The 21,694-nt window shown below is 33.2% G+C and overlaps 1 protein-coding gene across 1 annotated transcript; it reads right to left on the bottom strand.

Annotated features, from left to right (window-relative positions):
* Nucleotides 1–797: 797 nt before the first annotated feature.
* On the bottom strand, nt 798–21,404 carry LOC126811553 (JNK-interacting protein 1). The gene is made up of 11 exons (XM_050537242.2): nt 21,264–21,404; nt 19,784–20,102; nt 13,063–13,192; nt 12,397–12,699; nt 11,207–11,377; nt 10,989–11,078; nt 9,922–10,019; nt 8,575–8,679; nt 7,767–7,843; nt 4,872–4,970; nt 798–4,625 (listed from the first exon to the last, which is right to left on the bottom strand). The coding sequence occupies exons 1-11, from the start codon at nt 21,305–21,307 to the stop codon at nt 4,553–4,555; spliced, it is 1,509 nt and encodes a 502-aa protein (XP_050393199.1). The 5' UTR covers nt 21,308–21,404; the 3' UTR covers nt 798–4,552.
* Between the last annotated feature and the right edge of the window lie 290 nt (nt 21,405–21,694).

The raw sequence follows: 21,694 nt of genomic DNA, 5'->3' as shown, positions 1-21,694 counted from the left end.
GCCATTTATATAATTCTGACAATGTTATTATGCAGGGCTGTCTTAACGTGTACAGGGGGTTGGATGGCCGAATGGTTAGCACGCGCACGCTGTATCATACGGTCTGTCATTGAGTCAACTGGCAGGGTTTCGATTCCCCGGTTGTGCGTGGCAAGGAGTAGGGTCGCCTGTCCGACCTCGTGGGTTTTCTCCCGGTCCTCCGGTTTCCTCCCACTGCCAAAGACCCCTACGTGCAAGCGAATTATTGAAATAAAATTGAACCATGTGTTAGTCCCGAAATGACCTAGTTTGTGTCGAGTGGACATTAAACCCCATTTCTCTCTCTCTCTCTCTCTCGGTAGCATTACAGGCCCCCAGGCAAGGCAGTCCACTGGCACCCCTACTAGTGATCTATGCAGATGGTACACAACTGTATATTGCTTGAGACTCCCGAACTAACTACACATATTCTGTATTATATCGAATTGATACGTGTATAGACAAAATCTGTCATTGGATGCAAGAAAATTTACTCGCATTGAATGACCAAAAGACAGAAGTACCATGGTTTTCATCGCACTTCAAGGATCTCGGTAATCGGGCAGTTGCAATTGATGTCCAGATTGGTGATGTTTGAATTTCAGTCGAGTTCTTGACTATGACCAAATGATACATCCGGCAAATTTGAGGCGATTAAATTTTAATATTAAATATAGGCATATAAAAATATGTCAGAAAATAAATTATCTGTAAAGTGATAAGAAAGGTGATGTAATGTATCTAGGGGCTTATAAAAAAATACTAAAAAAAGAATTTTCAAACAAAACAACATTTTATTCCTTGTTTAAGGATGTATTAAGTTTTAACAATAGTTTATAATATTCCAAATTTTTAATTTATTTTGGTGAAGAAGAACAATGTTCTGTGTATACTAAATGGAGTTTCAAATGGTTTTAATGCATAAATTTGTGTACATTTGAAGTAACTTGATACAACTATAATGGTTATTAGTTTTATACATGTATCTTGTAGATTGATCAATATTTCTCCATGGTAAGATTCATAATATTATCATACTCAAAGTACAATTTAAATTGATGGACAACAGATGACAATAGTAAAGATAGAATTACTTTGTCTTTCAAAGTTACATTATACAGAAGGGTACAATATAGTTAAATGTATTCATATTATTCCAAACAAAATTTGTTGATGCAATTAGCAATATTACATGCAGCAATCAATCTAGTTAAAATAAGATGTCAATTACATTTCGTTTTAACATCAGCCATAATTTCTTGGATTAGGGTTATTACAGGGATTTTAAAATCACCAATCTGGTGGATCTGATGGATTTTTGGTTATGGTACCGATTCATATTCAATAACATAGAACTGTCACTGACAAAGCAGGGTTGTGATAGAAAGTGTAAAAATAAATTAAATGCAATTGTAATCTAATTTCAATTAGATTGATGTAGCAATACAACTCAGCAATGCATGTTAGAATAGGCAGTTGATATTTACACCCTGAAATGTCCATCAATTCTTTTACATGTAGATACAATAATCATGCATTACTATTAGTGACATATATTTTTGATTAGCATTGAATAGTGCAATTTGAGATCAAACAGAATGGCCAGCTAAACAAAATAGAAGCACATAAAAAAGGGCACAATTTATAGTTGCTCCATTATCAAATACACTTTTTAAAGCCACTGATCATCATTTCCATTTTTCAGACAATATCTAAATTCTCATGGGTTAATCTATGCTGAACGTACTGACATTGATTATTTAACATTTAATTAAAAATGCATCATGTAAGAGCTAAATCTACCTATTGCACGTCTTCATTTAGCCATTTATTCACATGACAAGCCCATAATCAATGTTCTAGACCATCAGATAGCTGTGATATTTAATGTATTAGAACTAATGTTTCTTTCAGAGATTCAATTTTCACAATGCTGTAGTTTGCGAGAGAATAAAAATCCCTCAAATGATGCTCAGTGACTTTAAAACAAAAATAAAACATTACCCAATGATATCAATAATGTCAGATCTTGGTTAAGTATTAATAGCCTTTGACAAAACGTTGCCAATATAAGACCACACAAAACATTTTATTTTTGTACTGTGGGTATAAATAAAGAGATTATAGATGCTGTATTTCTTCTTCTTTTGGAGTAGTGTTTTTTAGTATTTCATACATTTGATTATATGTTCTTTCGGAAGAAAAAAGATATACATATATGATAAAAAAAAAATGGGGGTTTTTTTTAGAGGAGGGGGGAAGAGATTGAAATATATAAGTTAATAGTAAAACAACAGATAGCAACAATTACATCAATATCACATTATGTAGATATGGTGACAAAACAGAAAACAAGCACCATTTAAAGCAACCAAGACACATTTGCAGAATAATACCTAATATGTGCATACAATAATAGTTGTAATAACATCATTCATGATAAATATGACCATTGCATGAGTTTTTGTTTTTCCCAAATGAAATCTTCAATATGGATGTCAGATGAGATAGATACACAGCAGACCAATAAACAGGTTTAAGAAATTCATTTTAATTCTTTAAATGTTAATCAGCTTGTTGTAAGCCAATAAAGGTATACATAACACAGAAGAGATACCTTGTGCATGTTGTTATGAAAATTAATTTGGGTTAAAACATAATATTGAGTAGGGAATTGACTACAGATATGCATGTTCAATTCACCACAAATTTAGCCTCATATATTTCAGAGGCCCATTTAATTCATTTTGTGAACTTAATTTCTTTTAACTCTAAAACTACAGAATAAATTGTTTCAATGGCATTTAGTAATTAAACTGGAATATACAGGTCACAATTCTATGGAATACAATTACAGCTTATTACTGAGCTTGATAATGACTAGAGAAGCCTAGTCGAAAGCCACTCAGTACTAAGCAGTAATTGTATTTTTTGATATTCATTTACTTTCTAACAATGCATCATATATTTATCATCTTTCTTTTAAAATTATTTTAAATAATTTTATCATTTAAATAATTTATCAATATTTACTTGTTGTACAGCTCATCAGAGCCCTTTGGTGCTATATAAATGTTTATTATAATAATAAAATAATAATAAATGTTTATTAGATCTATAATAACAAAACAAATTCCAATATACTATGGTAATGTCTACATGTGTTGGATAGATATATGTCAATAATTATGCAAATATATGTGTCGTATCACTTTGGGTAATCCAATTTTTATTTTACCAGAAACGGACATGATCAGGCACTCCATATTTAATTCCCCCAAAATCTACATCCTTAAATGTCAATCCATATGGGTTCTTAAACTCCACATACACATAAAATTACATTTTTACAGGCACAACTTAACCTTCTCTTCTTTTATTTGGTTAATAAAAAACGTATACACAGAAGATCAGCGAAAAAAAAAAAAAAATTGTCATCCCTACCATCAGGTGGTTCCCAACCCTGCAATGTGTCTAAGGAAAGGTTCTACTAGAAACAGTGCATCTATGTAATTAGATTTTACTAATGAAAATACTACTCTTCATCCAACAAAATAAAAGTTTTTGTCTCTGACTGTCCATAATTGAAATCTCCTGCTACATATTAGAGGAGTCAGTTCAGTATTAAACAAACACCATCATATCCCATCAATCAAATCAACTTAATTAATATATTAATGAATAGACTAAGAGCAAATTAACATTGGCAATTAATGGCAAAGATGTTAAAAAGAACTCACAGCATGCCAAAACAAAAATGTGTGTATTAATAAATTACTGTTTAGTTTTATTAAAGAATAAATGAAATGAAATGAAATGGGGTTTAATGTCCTACAGTTGTGCTCTGACTGGGCTAATGAAGACAAAGATACCTAGTTGATTACATTAATTAAGTATGGAAGATAGTGATATATATTTACTCCTATAATATTAAGTAGCATGTAAATATTATATACCGGTATATATAACATAAATATACATGCATTAAATATGAAATTAAATACATGGTATAACTGAACTGTATCTACAGTATATATCTGATAGTCTATACATTAATGTTGTATGATGTCATTTTTATCAGGCAATATCAAATATTAACAATGAATGTGATGTTCAGACCTACTTAGTCTTTGGTTATGGTACTGAAATGATGAATGTATAACAATAAGTTCCTTGCCTAAATCAAACACATATTATGGAATCATCAATGCACTTCCAAATAAAATGTGGTGAGTCCATGTTCAGATCTAGATGCATTATGCAAGTGGTTTAATTCTTAACAATCATTAACTGTTTAATCGTTTAATTATCAATTAGGCTCCAAATACTATGTAAAATCTAGTAACATATATATGTATATTTTGATTTAATACAAGGCTGCTCATACAGGTGTTATTCTTGGTTTGAATTTGAATCTTCGATAAAATATTTGGTACAACTTGACCAAAAGTTACAAAATAATCATTCAAAGAAACTTAAATAGTTTGATAATTTAAATACTGATTTGTAATGTGTATAAAGAGACTAGAATAATCTAATCTATGTAGATATCTTCTGTTGGATGTGTGAATGCCATGTATTCTTGGTAAAATCTCTTGAAGGCAAAGCTGAAAAAAGAAAAAAGATACAGAATAAAAGAGCCATAATTAAGATGGTGATGTACCATAAATAATGAATTCATATAAGACCACAAATCTTGAATGTAAATGGTTAAGAACTAAACTTCTTGAATTCAAGGACCAAAAACCTTAGGCTAGAACATATAGTTGGACATGGTAGTAATTAATCAAGCATGTTTAATGCAATTCACAGTCATAAAGCCCAACATTCATTATCTTTAAAACATTACTTACCCTAAAGCATCTGTAACTTTGTGAGTTGATTTTTCACCCAAAAATACATGACATGCAAATCTCTGATCTGATGGGTGTTTAGTTATGAATGCAAAATACCTAAAAAAATTATATAACACTTTCCTTCAAAATTTACACAAAATTCAATTCTTTTAAGACCAGCAGTTGCCAGGCAAGATACACCCACATTTTGCAAGAGATGGACAGAGAACAAGCTAAAACAAAGAAAGTGTTTTTTGTACAATCAGGGACCATAATCCAGGAAGTTATGGTCTGAAATGCATGAATATCAAAAGGTACTAAGATATTTTGGATATAAAGATATATTTTAAGTTTCATCAAAATTGGATAAAAATATTGACTTCTAGAGTATTACATACTTTTACGCTATTTGCGTACAAGGAGCAGACATTTTGTCAGGCAGTTTCACGAAATTCGAACTCAACTGTCATCAGGATGTAACTGATACTTTTAAAAAAAAAATTTAAAATTGGATAAAAATTGTGACTTCTAGAGGGTCTACAATTTAAAAACGTGATTTTTATACGCCCACATTTTTTTGTGGACGTATTATGCCGTCGCCCCCTGTCTATCCGTCACAATTTGTTTGTGGACACTCGCTACAGGTCACAATATTTATCCGATTTTGACGAAACTTGATATATAGGTGGATCTCCCAAAGATCTCGGTTCCTTTTGAAATTGGCATGTATCGTACCATAACTTCATGGATTATGGCCCCTGATTGTATGAACCAGTGGCTGCCAGGTAGGATACGCCCACATTTTCGAGAGATGGATAGAGAACAAGCTAAAAACGCGATTTTTCCTACAATCAAGGACCATAATTCAGGAAATTACATTTCGATATGCGCAAATATAAAAAGAAACCGAGATCTTTGTGTTATAAACTTACATTTCAAGTTTCAACAAAATTGGATTACAACTGTGACCTCTATAAGGTCCACAACCTTGATATACCATATTTTAACGCCATTTGAGAACGAAGGGCGGCCATTTTGTCTGTCAGTTTTGGAACGATTTTCACGAAATCAGAACTCAGCCATCCTTAGGGTGTAACGGTGATATAGTAAAATGTTTTTTTAAATCAGATAAAAATTATGACCTCTATAGGGTCCACAAGCTAAAAACGTGATTTTTCGTACAATCAGGGGGCCATAATTCAGGAAGTTACAATCCGATATGCGCGAATATCGAAAGGAACCTTTGGGTTTTGGTTTTAAACTTACATTTCAAGTTTCAACAAAATCGGATAAAAATTGTGACCTCCATAGGGTCCACAACCTTGATATATCATATTTTTACGCTATTTGAGAACGAAGGGCGGTCATTTTGTCTGTCAGTTTTGGGCCGATTTTCACGAAATTTGAACTCAGCCATCCTTAGGGTGTAACGGTGATATAATAATGCGTTTTTTTAAATCGGAAAAATTATGACCTCTATAGGGTCCACAAGCTAAAAATGCGATTTTTCGTACAAACAGGGGCCATAATTCAGGAAGTTATGGTCCTATATGCGAAAATATCGAAAGGAACCAAGATCTTTTAGTTATAAACATGCATTTCAAGTTTCATCAAAACAAATTAAAAGTCCACAAAAGTCCACAACCTTGATATACCATATTTTTACACTATTCGCGTACAAGCGGCGGCCATTTTGTCCATCAGTTTTGGTCCGATTTTCGAAATTCGAACTCAACCTTTATTACGGTGTAACGGTGATATACTAAAACGTTTTTTTAAATTGGATAAAAATTGTGACCTCTGGAGGAACCACAAGCCAAAAACACGATTTTTCGGACAATCAGGGGCCATAATACGAAAAATCGTGTTTTTAGCTTGTGGTAACTCCAGAGGTCACTATTATTATTCGATTTAAAAAAACGTTCGAATATATCATTTTTATCCTGTATAGTGTCGATTGAGTTCGAATTTTGTGAAAATCGGACCAAAACTGAAGGACAGAATGGCCGCCCCTCGTACGCAAATAGTGTAAAAATATGGTATATCTAGAGGTCGTCTAGATAGTTTCTTATAGTGTGCCAGCTTGATTTACTATTATCGTGCGGTGAATATCCTTACAGTGTGCTGGTTTATAGTGTGCCGGGTTTCCATATGTTAATAAGTCACATGATAGATATCCTACATTTGCATATGAAAGTTTATGCTGTGAAGCGTGAAGGATAAATGGGATATGGCACAGCGCAAATGTAAAATGTAATGAGAGAAATGTAAAATGTAGACAGGTCAAAAAAAGCATTTTCCCACAAAACATTTGCCATTTGACACTTAACATTTTACATTTAACTCTTGCCTTAGAGGTATTTTGACTTTATCCTTATCGGTATTAGTACTTTGTACTTTTTACATATAAGCAATGGAAACGACATTGTCGCAGAGCATTTAATATTGGCAGCGATTCCCTTCCATATTAATAAAGTGTTTAAAAATGCATTCTGTAAGAGCTAAATCTGCCTATTGCAGTTTTTTATTTTGGCTTCAAATGTTATATAAACTATTATTTATGTTAATTAATGTTTTGTACTGCTAATTATTATGAGCGAAAATTGTTTTAACGTCCACTTGACACAAATTAGGTCATTTCGGGACAAACATATGGTTAAATATTATTTCAATAATTTGCTGGTGCATATAGGGGTCTTTAGCTGCAGGAGGATCTGGAGAAAACCCACCAGGTTGGACAGGCGACATAGGTTGTCACATAGAAGCGAGGAATTGAAATCACGACACTTGACTCAATGACAGACCTTATGATCAAAATCGCATGCTTTAAATCACTCAGCGACCCAACCAGCCCCAGAATTTTTATGATGTTCTCAGATGATTCAACAAATATAACCATACATCAAACCTTACCTGTCATTTCTGGGATGTGTACCACAAAATGAAATATTCTTCAGGGCAAAAAAGTGGGAAAAATGATCGCTTTCATGCTGAAAAATAAATAAATAATAATAATTAAAAAGATGTTATAACTTCAAAGATCTGTCACCTTGAATTGAATATGCAGCCATATGAATATGCAGCCATTTGTGAGAGATCTGTAAATCCATCACTGATATAATAGTTGTTTTAAGATATTGTCGAATTAACACATATAGTGTAGTCTGAATAGTTTTTTCATAATTATAAGTTTCCATTATTTCTGGTCCTATTTCTAACTCTGCCCATACTACTTTGAGATCATTATTTTCTTGTTATTTTCTTGTTAATGTGGATTTCAATATTTTTTTGATGGGTTTGGTGTGCTGTCCCTTTATTCCTTTCTCTTTATAAACATATATCAGCATTCATAGTGGTGAAAGGTGGATATCGGCAGACATCGACAAAATGTCTTTCGAGTCAAGTTTTTGTATTTCATTGCTGCAAATTAGTATTCTGAACATGTGCCTTTCATTAAATTTATTTCAATAATTCGCTTGCGGGTAGAGATCTTTACCTGTAGGAGGATACAGAGACAATCCATAGAGTTAGACAGGCGACCCTACTCCTTGTCACATACAAGCGGGCAATTGAAACCACATCAATTGTCTCAATGACAGACCTTGTGATCTAACGCGCACACAGCTAAACCCTTCTCTATGAATAACGTGTTAATTAAAAGCTCATTATAATCAAGTATCTCTTTGAAATACCTATTTCATTTCAGACATATAATACTTACCCCTTCTTTACTTTTATCAATCATTCTAATACCATATTGACTGATTTCTAGTGAACAAACAGGTGGTGGCGATGTCGTTAAATTAGATCTTCTAGTTAGTGCAACCTATTATCATATTACATATTATATAATAACATCAGAACCAAATTTATATTTTATTATTTTATAACAGTCAACCATATAATGTCTTTCTAAACATACCCCCAGAATTTTCACTTCAAATAAAATTTCATTAGCAATATTCAAGCTTCATAATGAACTGTCATTGAAAACCATTCAATTTCAGCTTTCTTCTTTGAGTTACGAGTCAATCATTGGTAGGACATTTAAGGATCATTGCTGTTGTTGTTGGTGATGTTTAACCTCCGCTTCCACCCAGGGTGATATCGCAGACAATTATTTTTATTATCTTAGCGCACGCGCAGGGGTCTTTCCTGTTGAAACAAACCTACGATGTTTCAGGCACTGAACGTCGAAATATATAGAGCTTTTTTTTTTACTCTGAAAATTATAAACACCACTACAGGCAGAAATGCAATAATTTAATAATTATGTGCAGGCTGCAATCAGAACACCCAAGAAAAATTAATTTTGATGCAAACTATTGTTAAATCATTCCCTAATTCAAAGGAGGAGAATTCTTGCATTTTTGTATTCTTTAGCTAGGATCGACCACATTGTCCAGGTCCAACTTCATTGCCCACTCCCTGTGGAAACTTATTACAGTCAAGTTGCGGAGACGCTTGTCACCAGATACAGCCTGTCGTCTAATAACTAACTTATCCGACCAGAGAGGAAAGTGTCAGACGAACGGAGTGAGTGAATCAAAGTGAATGAGTATTCTTGCCACATTGAATCTATACCCCCAAACTTTGAGGATCATAAAAAGCACTTCTTAAGTGGTTCGCGTATTATTGTTTATAGTAGGTTTACAACAGCAGGTTGGGTTTGGTAAGAAATCACTCTGACTCTACAACATGCAAGTCTATGACTGAGTGGGAACGTGGGATTTAATCACTATAGAAGGGACTGATTACTGAAACATATCACAAATATTTTGTTTTATTTTTTAAAATTATTGGGGGTTGGGGGGTCAAACAGGGAGCAGACCAGATTTAAGGGGGTCAAATTCCCCCCGCCCCTGCCCCCCCGCTTGCCACAGCCACTGGCCTCTAACGTGAATAGCTGTGAACTATTTAAAGATCGTATACTAGTTTTGTGATAGGGAGCAGTAGTTTCAGTCTGTTTTTAAAATGAGCTACAAAACTTAATGCAAAAGAGATCACTTGTAACTATTTTTCCAGGATATGGGAAAGTAGTCCATATTTTCATGTACCAGGTTCTAACCTTATTAACAGCTTGACATAAAACTTCATCTCCTTTATGACATGTAACTTCAACCGAACCCAGAAACTGTAGGTTGTATTTTCTAAACTCGCCTTCATCTGAAATGGAGAAAATGTAAATTAAATAGACAATATCACTTTTACCCCCAAAAATAAATAAATATATCTCCCCTTCCATACTGAATCTAACCTTCTTACCTAGCAATCTAATATAAACTTGCCAGTGTGATTTTGTTTTAATTACCCTACAGTCTGGATTTTATTTGTTTTAGAGTAACTGTGGTAGCAGTGTATACTGATAGTCACTTAAAGATACATTATGTAAGATTTAGATAAAGAGCTGACCATTCTTGCTATAATAGCTCAAAAATAGATAATGTAAAATAAAAATTTCATTCAAATTACTTTATTCTGAGCCAAGTTATCACTGTTTTACAATATGTGTGCATTGTGGTAATAAGGGCATTGATATATTCGAGACAGCCTCGCTTTCCCATTTTTAAATTAAATTTTTAAATGGCAAGCCTTTTTAATCTAGTTAAAATATTGAGTGTCCGAAGTCATGGAGAGTTGATTATGGTCTTGTTTTGTTAATAAATGTCTAATTAACAGTTTATATAACATTTCAGGCCTAAAGAAAGACTTGCAATAGGCAGATTTAGCTCTTGCAAAATGTATGTTTAAGTATCAATGTCTGAAGACAGCATTTCTAATTAATTGATGTCTATAGTTCCAATTTCAACTAACATGATTGCGCATTTCCATTTCACATACACAAAAAAAAATGCATATAATAGAGGGAGAGAAATGTGAGTTTAAAGTTCATTTGACACAGAATAAGTCATTTTGGGACTAACATATGGCTTGATTTTATTTCAATAATTCGCTTGAGCGTAGGATCCACGAGATTGAACAGGCAACCCAACTCTTTATCAGTACAAGTGGGGAATCTAACCACATCACTTGAATAAAGGAATAAGGAATAAAAGATATCTTAAAACATTGTGAAACTACATCTATAATGGAACTTGGGAGACTATATATACTGTGTGATTAAAATTCCCTTACCTTCTGATTCTTCTTCATCTTCTAGGAAATGTAGATCAGTAGCATACATGGCTGGAAATAGTCCTTTCTGACCAGTTCTTAGATTAATGCCTATAAGACAAATTTATATGAAAAAGAATAATCAAAATGTTAGCAATAATTTTGGGAAATCATAACACATGGTCTTCTATTCACTGATATTATAAAAGTACATGTCATACACCTACTGAGAAACTTACCGTTACACCACAAATCATCTCCTTCTTTGGTTACATGTATAGGATCACCTATTTCTATCATCATCTCATCCTCATGTCTTGTTATAAAACGATGCATACCTCGATGTGTAACTTCCAATTCATGTTGTTCTAAACATATATAACTTGATGAGGTAGACTGTCTCTTAAACCCTTAAATAGCACATTACAAAATCAATGAATACACTTTTATTGACATATAGGGTCCTAAAAGTCTAGAAAATTCATTCCAGACAAATCTAAGAGCTATTTTTCAAAGCTGATCTACACTACAGTCCAAAACATGTAATGGTGTCTCCTGGTTACAAACAGCATGGACCTGCGGTAATATTTCATCCACTTCACAAACCCCCAAGAATTCCAGTCTATGAAGCTGTATGTCAGACTGGGATGCCACAGACAGCCCCACAGTGGGATTCAAGTAGGATCCTACAATCCAACAGCTTGACACCAATTGTCATGGGATTTAATGTAATCATAGAATATGACTTAATAAAATTGTTTTTATCATGTTGTCTAAGACTCTTACTAAATCAAGTAACCTATCTTTACACTCAATTTATTTATATCGACCCAACAATATATTGCCCAATATAAGCTTATCTCCATGCTTCCATTAGATTTCTATAAATTAACGAAAGACTCATGAATAATTAATAAAGCATCAAATGCAATTTATTGTCTGAGCCCTAGCATACAGTTAGATAAACAATACTGGATTGTGACAAAATGATCAGTGAAGTAGAATAGTAATTTCATCAATAGGTTCTATGGTTGAATATAATACATACTGTAACGAAATGAATAAGAATTATTCATGAATTTGAGCTTAATGTTATAGCATTGTAGTATAAATATCAGTGATAAGTAAATGGAGAGAGAGAGAGAGAAAATTGTGTCCACTCAACACAAACTAGGTCATTTTGGAACTAACATATAGTTCAATTTCTTTCAAATATTTGCTTTCGCGTAGGGGCTTTAGCTGTGGGAGAAAATCAGAGGCCCCGGAGAAAACACACAAGGTTGGAAAGGCGATCCTACTCCATGTCACGTACAAGTGAGGAAATCGTAAACCACGCCACTTGACTCAATGATAGACCTTATGATCTAAACCATTCAGCCACCCAACCCACCGATGAGTAAATAGTATCATATGTGTAAATTTTCATTACCATCTGAACCTTTTCTGTCACGACCACTATTAGATGAGACAACAGATTGTCTACTGAGTATATCTGGTTCTTCTGGGCAGTAATCACTATCTGTTGAGTTACTACATGACCTTGATGATCTATTGTTTTTAGGTGAAGAACTACTGCTTCTCAACGCTTTATCAAACAAGTGACCAGCATGTCTTCGTAGAAATGCATCTTCAGAATTATCATCAAACACATCATCAGAATCCTCTTCAAGTTTAGCTACGAGAACCTCTCCTAATTCTTCGGCTAATGATTTGTTATTTGCAGCAGGTAGACCTATAGTAAAATAATACAAGCTAATAGTGACTCAATCCCAAAATACATAGATGACACTTATTAATTACTTGCACATTTGCACATTTATCTTTTTATTAAGAGTAGATCAATTAAATTACTTATCCCTCTGATAGTGTCCATTTTAGTTTTTGAAGCTTTTTTTTTTTTAAGATAATGCAATTTCTCCAATTGCATTAACGTTACTGCTAGTATGCAGTGGGCTTCATTGAGAACATTCAAAGGAAAAGATATAAAAAAAGAAATGAATTGTTTGGGTGTATTTTACAATCACTTTTTTAATAACAGATAATCGCGTAAAAATCTGGAGACCTTTTATTGTATGCCAATAACGTTTTAATATACCTGGGTGTTTTTTAGGTATTTCTGGAAGCTTGCGTGGTCGTCTGTGTGGTTTATTTTCTTTGAAGGTTATTTCCTCTGGAGAATGTCTATTATCTAATTGTTTTTCATTCCACTCATTTTTGGCACATATCTGAAAATCAAAAAATAAAATAAAAACTGGTTAAAAATATCAGAGCTTCATGTATAGTGTATTATCAGTAACAGTAATTAGCTATTAAAATGTATAATGTATCATCAATGACAGTAATTAGCTATTAAATTGTTAGTTTCAGCACTGAATCATCTCCTTTGTGTATGCTGTCTTATGATGATTAAGATGTGGACAGTCTGTTAATGGCATTTCTTCCTACAAATTACTGTTAACAACTCCCCCACATTGACATTTTATTTCATGGTGGTCACAATCCTCTCGCATATACCCAGAATGTCAAGGATCATGACTCTTTACATGATATTTTCTATTGTTGCACTGCTATATAACATCTCCCTTTGTCGCTATGTTAAAATCTATTTTTCGGTTTTCTCATATCATTAGATCATGTGATGTAGTTAGCATTAGTACCAAATCAAATGCTATTCCAGTTACAAAATTATCATCGGTGATATGAGTTAAAATTTATTCAGAGAATAAAACACCATGTCAGCATATTAGTATGTGTGGGTGTGAATTCACTAATTCAAAACAAAAAATCCATGACGATACTACAAGGGAGATAGAGCTATTGAATTATGAGACCCTTGACCAAGTACTATGCAGGGTCCCTATGGTAGGGAAAACACAAACCACAGGCCTCAAATATGAAACATTTTGGCTGGCATTTAAAATAATTTTTCTGCAAGAGACTTCAAGATATGGCAAGCCAAGCTAATATCTAATGTGATTTTAAATTCCGGTAAATATGCTATATTTTTTCAAACTAAATGTTTCCAAGACAAATCGAGATGATTCTATATTTTGAATTTTACACCCAACACTACTGAAAACAATTTTTCACTCAGAATTCTTGAGGACTACCCTTTATCTGAATTTAGAACAAAAGTATTGCTTTCTTAAAAATGGGACAAGCATGGAATTTTATACAGAAGATAGCTATCATAATTAGAAGTCATAAGAGAATCTGTGTACAACTAAACCATGTTGAATTGATCTGAACCCTAGAAATTTAGATTTATCAGTATACCACTAAATTGTCTGTTTGCTTCCTATTGGCTTCGTTCTATTGATTTATGTTACTCTATCGATTGTGTAGGAGAAAGCACAGAAAGCTATTCAGTGCTGTAAACTAAGTTAGTCCAGATATAGACCCATCAAATTATATAACCCATTGTACTTTTCTCTAGAGCCAGAGAGATATGATTAAATCCACTTATCTGTCAGTAATAATGCATAAAGCCAATTTACAATATATTTACAGTAGATATTTTGTAAATGTACACTCCTACCGGGACAGACTTGCTTTGAAAAAAATGGCGCCACTCAGCAGCTTTAAATGTAGTTAGACTTTTACTCTCACCATCAAATGAACTAAACTATTATTATTACAACAAAAAATCAACACCCAAGTTCGGTGGCCAACCATGTTTTATAAAAATAAACTGTCTCTGTCTTTTATCATGAATATAAAGTATATTTACTGCAATAATGGTATATCCTACCAGTGACCTTTAAGAAGAAAAAAAATACCATGAAATTAATGTCTTGTGTCACAAGCTATGGTAATGTGAGAAACTTATGTCTTAAGAATATTATTTATCTTTTTTTTAACAGTTAGTGAATAAAAATTGTTTATTTAGGATGAAAGACTCTTATAATCCTTTTTTCTAGTCCTGTGCCATTATCTAAAAGAACAGCTATTGTGTTACAGCAATGAGAACAAGCTATTTTACAGCACAGGACCATTATTATTACATATACAACATTAATACTTTCAGGAATAAATAAAAGTGATAAATGTGCTTAAAATTTCAAGAGAATTTATTTGCTAAGTCAACTAAGACCCACCCACTAAATATCTGTTTCTTTAGATGCTATTGCCTATTGGGTTATTTTTAAAAAATAAAATTAGAAGTTCCTGATATTGTTAGTGAATAATAATGTTTAATTTAGGATGTTATTCTAGTCCTGTGCAATTATTTAAGAGATACTTTTTTGAAGAAATACATCTTGCAGCTTCATGTAGTGTAAGTGCTTGAAAAACCATATCAATATACTTGCTGAAATAAAGGTGGTAAATAAGTGATCGTTTTGATAATCAATAGTAATTGCAGGAGAACCACACCACACACAAAACAAAACTGATAAGACAAACCTGCGGAAAAGACAAATTACACAGACATTGCAAGAATTTAACATACCAATAATAACAATGTTCTGTTAAATCTGGAACTTCCCATTTCAAGTAATGAATTGGAGATGGGAAGGAAATAATATGCAAACAGTGCTTTAGAAACAGATTTTGGGAGCCTAAAAGTACATTATTTTAAGGTCAAATCACATCAAGATTGCCCTTGCAAGGCTTACACAATAGAAATGTTTTGGATTTGAAACCATGAACCAAACTGTCTTAATTTAGATTCATCATGTGAAGAATAAATCAGGAATATTTTCAATATCAAGATCAGACAGTCATTGCATGTGGGATCACTTCACAAATGATCTTCATAATTTATGACAAGTGATTTGAAGATCATAAAGATAATTGTTTGACCAAGAAGTCTGATGGATTGCTAATTTAAGTAGATGTGATATAACAGCTATTGATATATCTCAACTTGCCTACAGCATATCTGTTGACTTACAAACCACCAGCAGATGTCTATGGTAATAATGCTAATACTGCCATAACATATCATATGTTGTTCAAAGATGCTATAACTGTCAAGATATAATCAGTTTTCGACTAAAGCTTTCTCAGATTCATGCTCTACAGTGTACATGTATAATAGAATGTGGTTTCACGTCTCGTCCACCCAATATTTTGGTCATATATGCAATGATGAGCATGACATTATCAATTTTTATCCACATGATTCAGTTCTATATGGAAGAGAATAGCAATAGAATAACATTTCATCAATACAATACTTCAGTCATTTTGAGACTAACATGTCCCAAAATAATTTGATTGTAATGTGTGCAATTTTAGGGAAGTGAACTTTGCCCAGAGGGCAGCAGTTTCACCTGCTCTAATTCAAATTCTAATTGTCAAAGGTTCTTTTACATTCACACCAGTGTGTACACAATTGAACCTAAGTTTTTTTGTACCATCTAAATGACTACACACAGTTTCCTTGTCAACCCAACAGGCACTACCTGGGAACCAAGATATTGCATGACAGTATTATGAAATCTTTCTGGCTTGTTAAAAGACAGGTTGCCAGGCAGCTATATGACAATAGGTGTAAAAATTCCATCAATACCTTGTGTAACAAAAGGGCTGTAGGAACAAGAAAATGATTTTTTGTAATGAGAAATTATTTCCAGCATATAACCGATAAATCATTATGCAATTCAGTAATATCACATTTTTATTCTATTCTTGTTAATTAAATTCTCTATTCAAATTACACACTAAAGGTGGGCGAAGAAGCCAAAAAACATGATTTAATAATTCAGTAGTTGTACATGAGTAGTACATGAGTAGTAAATGGGACATCTAATAGTTTCGAAACATGCACAAAATAATAAAATGAAAACAAATTTGCCTCTCTTTGCTGTGAAATCTGCATTATTTTTATTTATTACAATACTATACATCAATAAATACAAACAAAGATAGGTTGCCAGGCAACGAAACATACGCCCACAGCAGCTAAATCGTTCGGGCAGTCAACAAGAGTTGTCGCATATTTTTACTTTTTTCGGTAATGAAACATTTATAATACACTAAAATCTGATTAAGAGCAACAACTCAGAAAACCATTAGAATTTTTTTGGTTTTTATAAAGTTCTGCCCCATGCTAACGTTTTGTATACAAAACTTTTAATACTGTATCATGAATTTAGCTGTTCCAAGTCATAAAAATTCATTGAAAATCAATATACTTGTTCGTCTCAAGATCTTAAACTCTGTGTATCAATCTGCAGTCAATCGGATATTAACTTTGGCCTCTAGAGCGTCCACAAGATTTTTCAAAGGGATCAAGGGCCATAACTTTGGCAGTAATTATCAGAAATCTTTGAAAATCAATAGGATTCTTCGCCTCGTGACCTCAAACACTGTGTATAAATTTAAAGTCAATCAGATATTAACTTTAGCCTTTAGAGCATCCACAAGGTTTTTTGAAGTGATCAAGGGCCATAACTCTGGCAGTAATTATCGAAAATCACTGAAAATGAATAGTCTTCTTCGTCTCATGACCTTAAACACTGTGTATAAATTTAAAGTCAATCGGATATTAACTTTCGCCTCTAGAGTGTCCACAAGATTTTTTGAAGTGATCAAGGGCCATAACTCTGGCAGTAATTATCGGAAATCGCTGAATATCAATAGGCTTCTTCGTCTCATGACCTTAAACACTGTGTAAAAATTTAAAGTCAATCGGATATTAACTTTGGCCTCTAGAGCGTCCACATAATTTTTTGAAGTGGTCAAGGGCCATAACTCTGGCAGTAATTATCGAAAATGGCTGAAAATCAATAGGCTTCTTCGTCTCATGACCTTAAACACTGTGTATAATTTAAAGTCAATCGGATATTAACTTTGGCCTCTAGAGCGTCCACAAAATTTTTTGAAGTGGTCAAGGGCCATAACTCTGGCAGTAATTATCGAAAATGGCTGAAAATCAATAGGCTTCTTCGTCTCATGACCTTAAACACTGTGTATAATTTAAAGTCAATCGGATATTAACTTTGGCCTCTAGAGCGTCCACAAGATTTTTTGAAGTGATCAAGGGCCATAACTCTGGCAGTAATTATCGGAAATCGCTGAAAATCAATAGGCTTCTTCGTCTCATGGCCTTAAACACTGTATATAAATTTGAAGTCAATCGGATATTAACTTTAGCCTCTAGAGCCTGACGGACCGACGGACGGGGGCGACGACAATATACGACCACATTTCATTGTGGGCGTATAAAAACCAAAACATGTTTCAAACCATACTATTACAAAGCATGAAAAATGCTTTAGAAAACATTTCTCTCTGTACTTAGGTCATCGGAATCAAAATCAATTATTGTTGAAATTGTCAATAGTATGTTATTTCAATCCCAAATGTTTCTGAATTAAAGTGCAAATGCAAAACATTCTCAATTTGTTTTAGCCGCCTCTCCATTTAACAATATTGTCTTTCTTTCATTTTTTGTCATTGTTAGCCTGCTCACTTTCAAAATGACTTTACTATTGCCCCGAACAAAAATGTTATTACATCCATATTAAAATATGTGTTTTGAAAAACATTGCGATTTTTATTTCATATTTAGGAGTGCTATTATTACTTTTTGTTTCATTATACGCTGAAATGTACCAATTATATTCAAATCTTACAGTAAAATAGCGAGAGAGAGAGAGAGTGAGAGAGTGTTTAACGTCCACTTCACACAAACTAGGTCATTTCGGAACTAACATATGGTTCAATTTTATTTCAATGATTCGCTTGTGCATAGGGGTCTTTAGCAGTGGGAGGAAACCAGACGACCTGGTGAAAACCCATGAGGTTGGACAGGCAACCCTACTCCTTGTCACATACAACTGAGGAATCGAAACCATGCCAGTTAACTCAATGACAGACCTTATGATACAACGCGCACACGCTAACCATTCTGCAATCCACCCCTGCAGTAGAATAGCATTTTTTGGAAAAGAAAGTAAGCATTGCATTTCTGTTCTGTAAAATAAGCAAGAACGTGTTGAATAAACTTTTATCAGAGCCACTTGACAATAAAATAATCAATGATGATTAATTAGGTGCTAATCCAATCATTGATGTAGACACGATGTAATTATCTGATCACTGATGTGTTTCAGTAATTTAAGTCTCTTTTTCCTTTACCTGAACCCATTCAACTTGCATTAATTTTATGACACATTAATTTATTATTTCACAGTATATCAAACACTATATATACAAACATCTTTCATAATACATCTTCAGAAACACCTTGAACCCTGCAGAATAATGGACTATAGTTTGCTAGTCAGGAAACACAGTGGTTGTGTGGTTAGGACCTTCGGGTGGGATGGGATGAAAAACCAAGGGCTTGTGTACAAATTAGCAATGGACGAAATATAGTCCTTGGCATTTAGAATTTGAACAAACATAGGCGATAACACTGTTCTACTTCTACCATGACAAATGTAACTATAGAAATTAGTATTTCTGGTAGTCTCAAATTTAACTGTCAGATGATCTATATGGAACGTTAATCAGGAGGCCATTTTGCAGGTAATGACCAATAAGTAAAAATGACAAAAAGTTTTAAATTCAAGATCTTTCCAAAAATGTATACATTTGTATGATTTATTCTTAAATTTAAAGAGTTACCGGATATATTCATAACTAGATGCTTTTCCTAGTCGAAACTCCAAAACAATAAGACAGTAAAAGGGTTAAACCCCATTTACTTTCATTCAGACTATTTCAGTCTACCTTGTGTAATTGTCATTGACTGTGATATTTTATTGTAAATGTCCTAATCATGTACTATTTGTTCTTCGTTTTATGTTCTGTTCCACAGTTAAATTGTAGTATCATTTATTAGATTATACTAGAATACTTACAAAATCTTTCTTTGATGGTATCTTATCTACAATATTTACACAACTTGATTTATAAGGACTCTTTTCTTTTAATGCATGTTCCAAGAATCTCAGCGCGTCATCAGTTTCACATACAATCTCTTTTTTGTTACTGTCACTGGTTTTGTTTGATGATTTAATATATTCCTTGTTTTTTGCGTTTTTATCCTTGTAATCAGATGATTTGAACCAATTACTGTATGTTTCTGATAAAAAATCTGTAATTCTTAGATCCTTTTCACTTAAATTGTCATCATCTGTTATATCACCTAATGTATCTGGACTTATGTCATGGATTAATCTGGAAGAAAATAAGAAACAAATATATACAACTATGTTCAAGATCATGTGATTTATCACATCTTGGCAGAAAATATTTGATCATATCAAGCCATCAAATTGGTTATGTACTTGCACATTTATCTTTGTACAAAGCACAGATCTCAAGGAATCAGTTGTTTATCAACCTGAGCAGAAATTGATCATACTAAACTTAATCAAGGTATTGATGCAACAAAACTATACACCCAAGTTTCATCATCCTTATTTCAATTAGAAGCAGAATTATTACGTTCTAAAGTTACACCCAATCAAATTGTTTATCTCTGCTAAGCCTAAGCAACAAACTCAGTCAACACATTCATTTAGTGTCCCAAAACGTTAATACATGTAGTATCCCAAAAAGTGTGTTACAGACAGACTGACACTAGTGACAGCTGCTTTGTCTGCGCAGAAAATAGTCATCATGAACTCAGTCAAGATATTCATCTAATGAACATCTACACCAAGTTTTAACATTCCAGAAAGTGTGTCACAGACAGACTGACACCTGCTTTGCCTACGCAGAAGATCCGCAAAACCGAAGTCAGTAAAGACCTTCACCTATTGAACATCTACGCCAAGTATAAACATTCTACCTCAATTAGAAGCAGATTATTGTGTTATGGTGTGATGGTGTGACAGAAAAACGGTCAGATGCTTAGCCTCAGTCCAGAAATTCACTGAATGAAATTCTACATTAAGTTTAAACATTCTAGGTCAATTAAAAGCAAAGTTATTGTGTCCAAAAAAGTGTGACAGACAGATGAATCCATTTCCATAGTCCCCTGCTTCCTTTGAAAGATGGGGGACAACAGAACTTAATGGTGTTTCCATGATACTGGCACAAGCTCTTGGTAACACATGGTCTGGAACTACTGGATTTTTTTCCAAAGTGTGATGAATCGACACAAACAGTAAAACAGCTTAGTATGTTATTCAGTGAACAGTAGTCACAATTATATCCATATAATAATAAACAATATCTTTTAAAAAATCATTATTTCTCAAAATTCCAACACTATGGCACCTAGGTTCCCATCTATCATTCTCAAATATAAGACCATATCCTACAGAATTGGATTTAACATGAAAGTAGTCTACAAACATTTCCTTCAACAAAATACAGAAATAAATTTATCACCTGAATGTGATGTCTGGACAAAGTGGCCTTTGTACTTTAATCATTTTAAATTATAACAAATATCACAATCGGTTTCAAATCTTTCCAAATGACAAAATTCCCAATAATAAAATACAGATCATATGGCAGCCATATTGTCTGAGATCCTACAATCCTACGAATGTGTTATGAATGAAGACATAAATTATGCGAAGGAGGGGATGTAGGAAGACTGTGACGTATATAAAATCATGATAATAAGCTGGAATACTATGGATTATACAGACAGTAACTGTACAAGCACCACACTATAGTGATACAGCAATCAATACAGGAGAGTCCATTCCACTATCAGTATAAACCATTCCAATGATAGATCAATATATCTGCTTACATCACAATCACACCATGCGACTACCATCATTAGGTCAATCTATATGAGGTGCTACTGT

Source organism: Patella vulgata, chromosome 2, assembly GCF_932274485.2.
Source record: "Patella vulgata chromosome 2, xgPatVulg1.2, whole genome shotgun sequence".
NCBI lineage: Eukaryota > Metazoa > Mollusca > Gastropoda > Patellidae > Patella > Patella vulgata.
The sequence above is the reverse complement of the archived record's forward strand: the minus strand, read 5'-3'. Positions and strand labels throughout refer to the sequence as shown.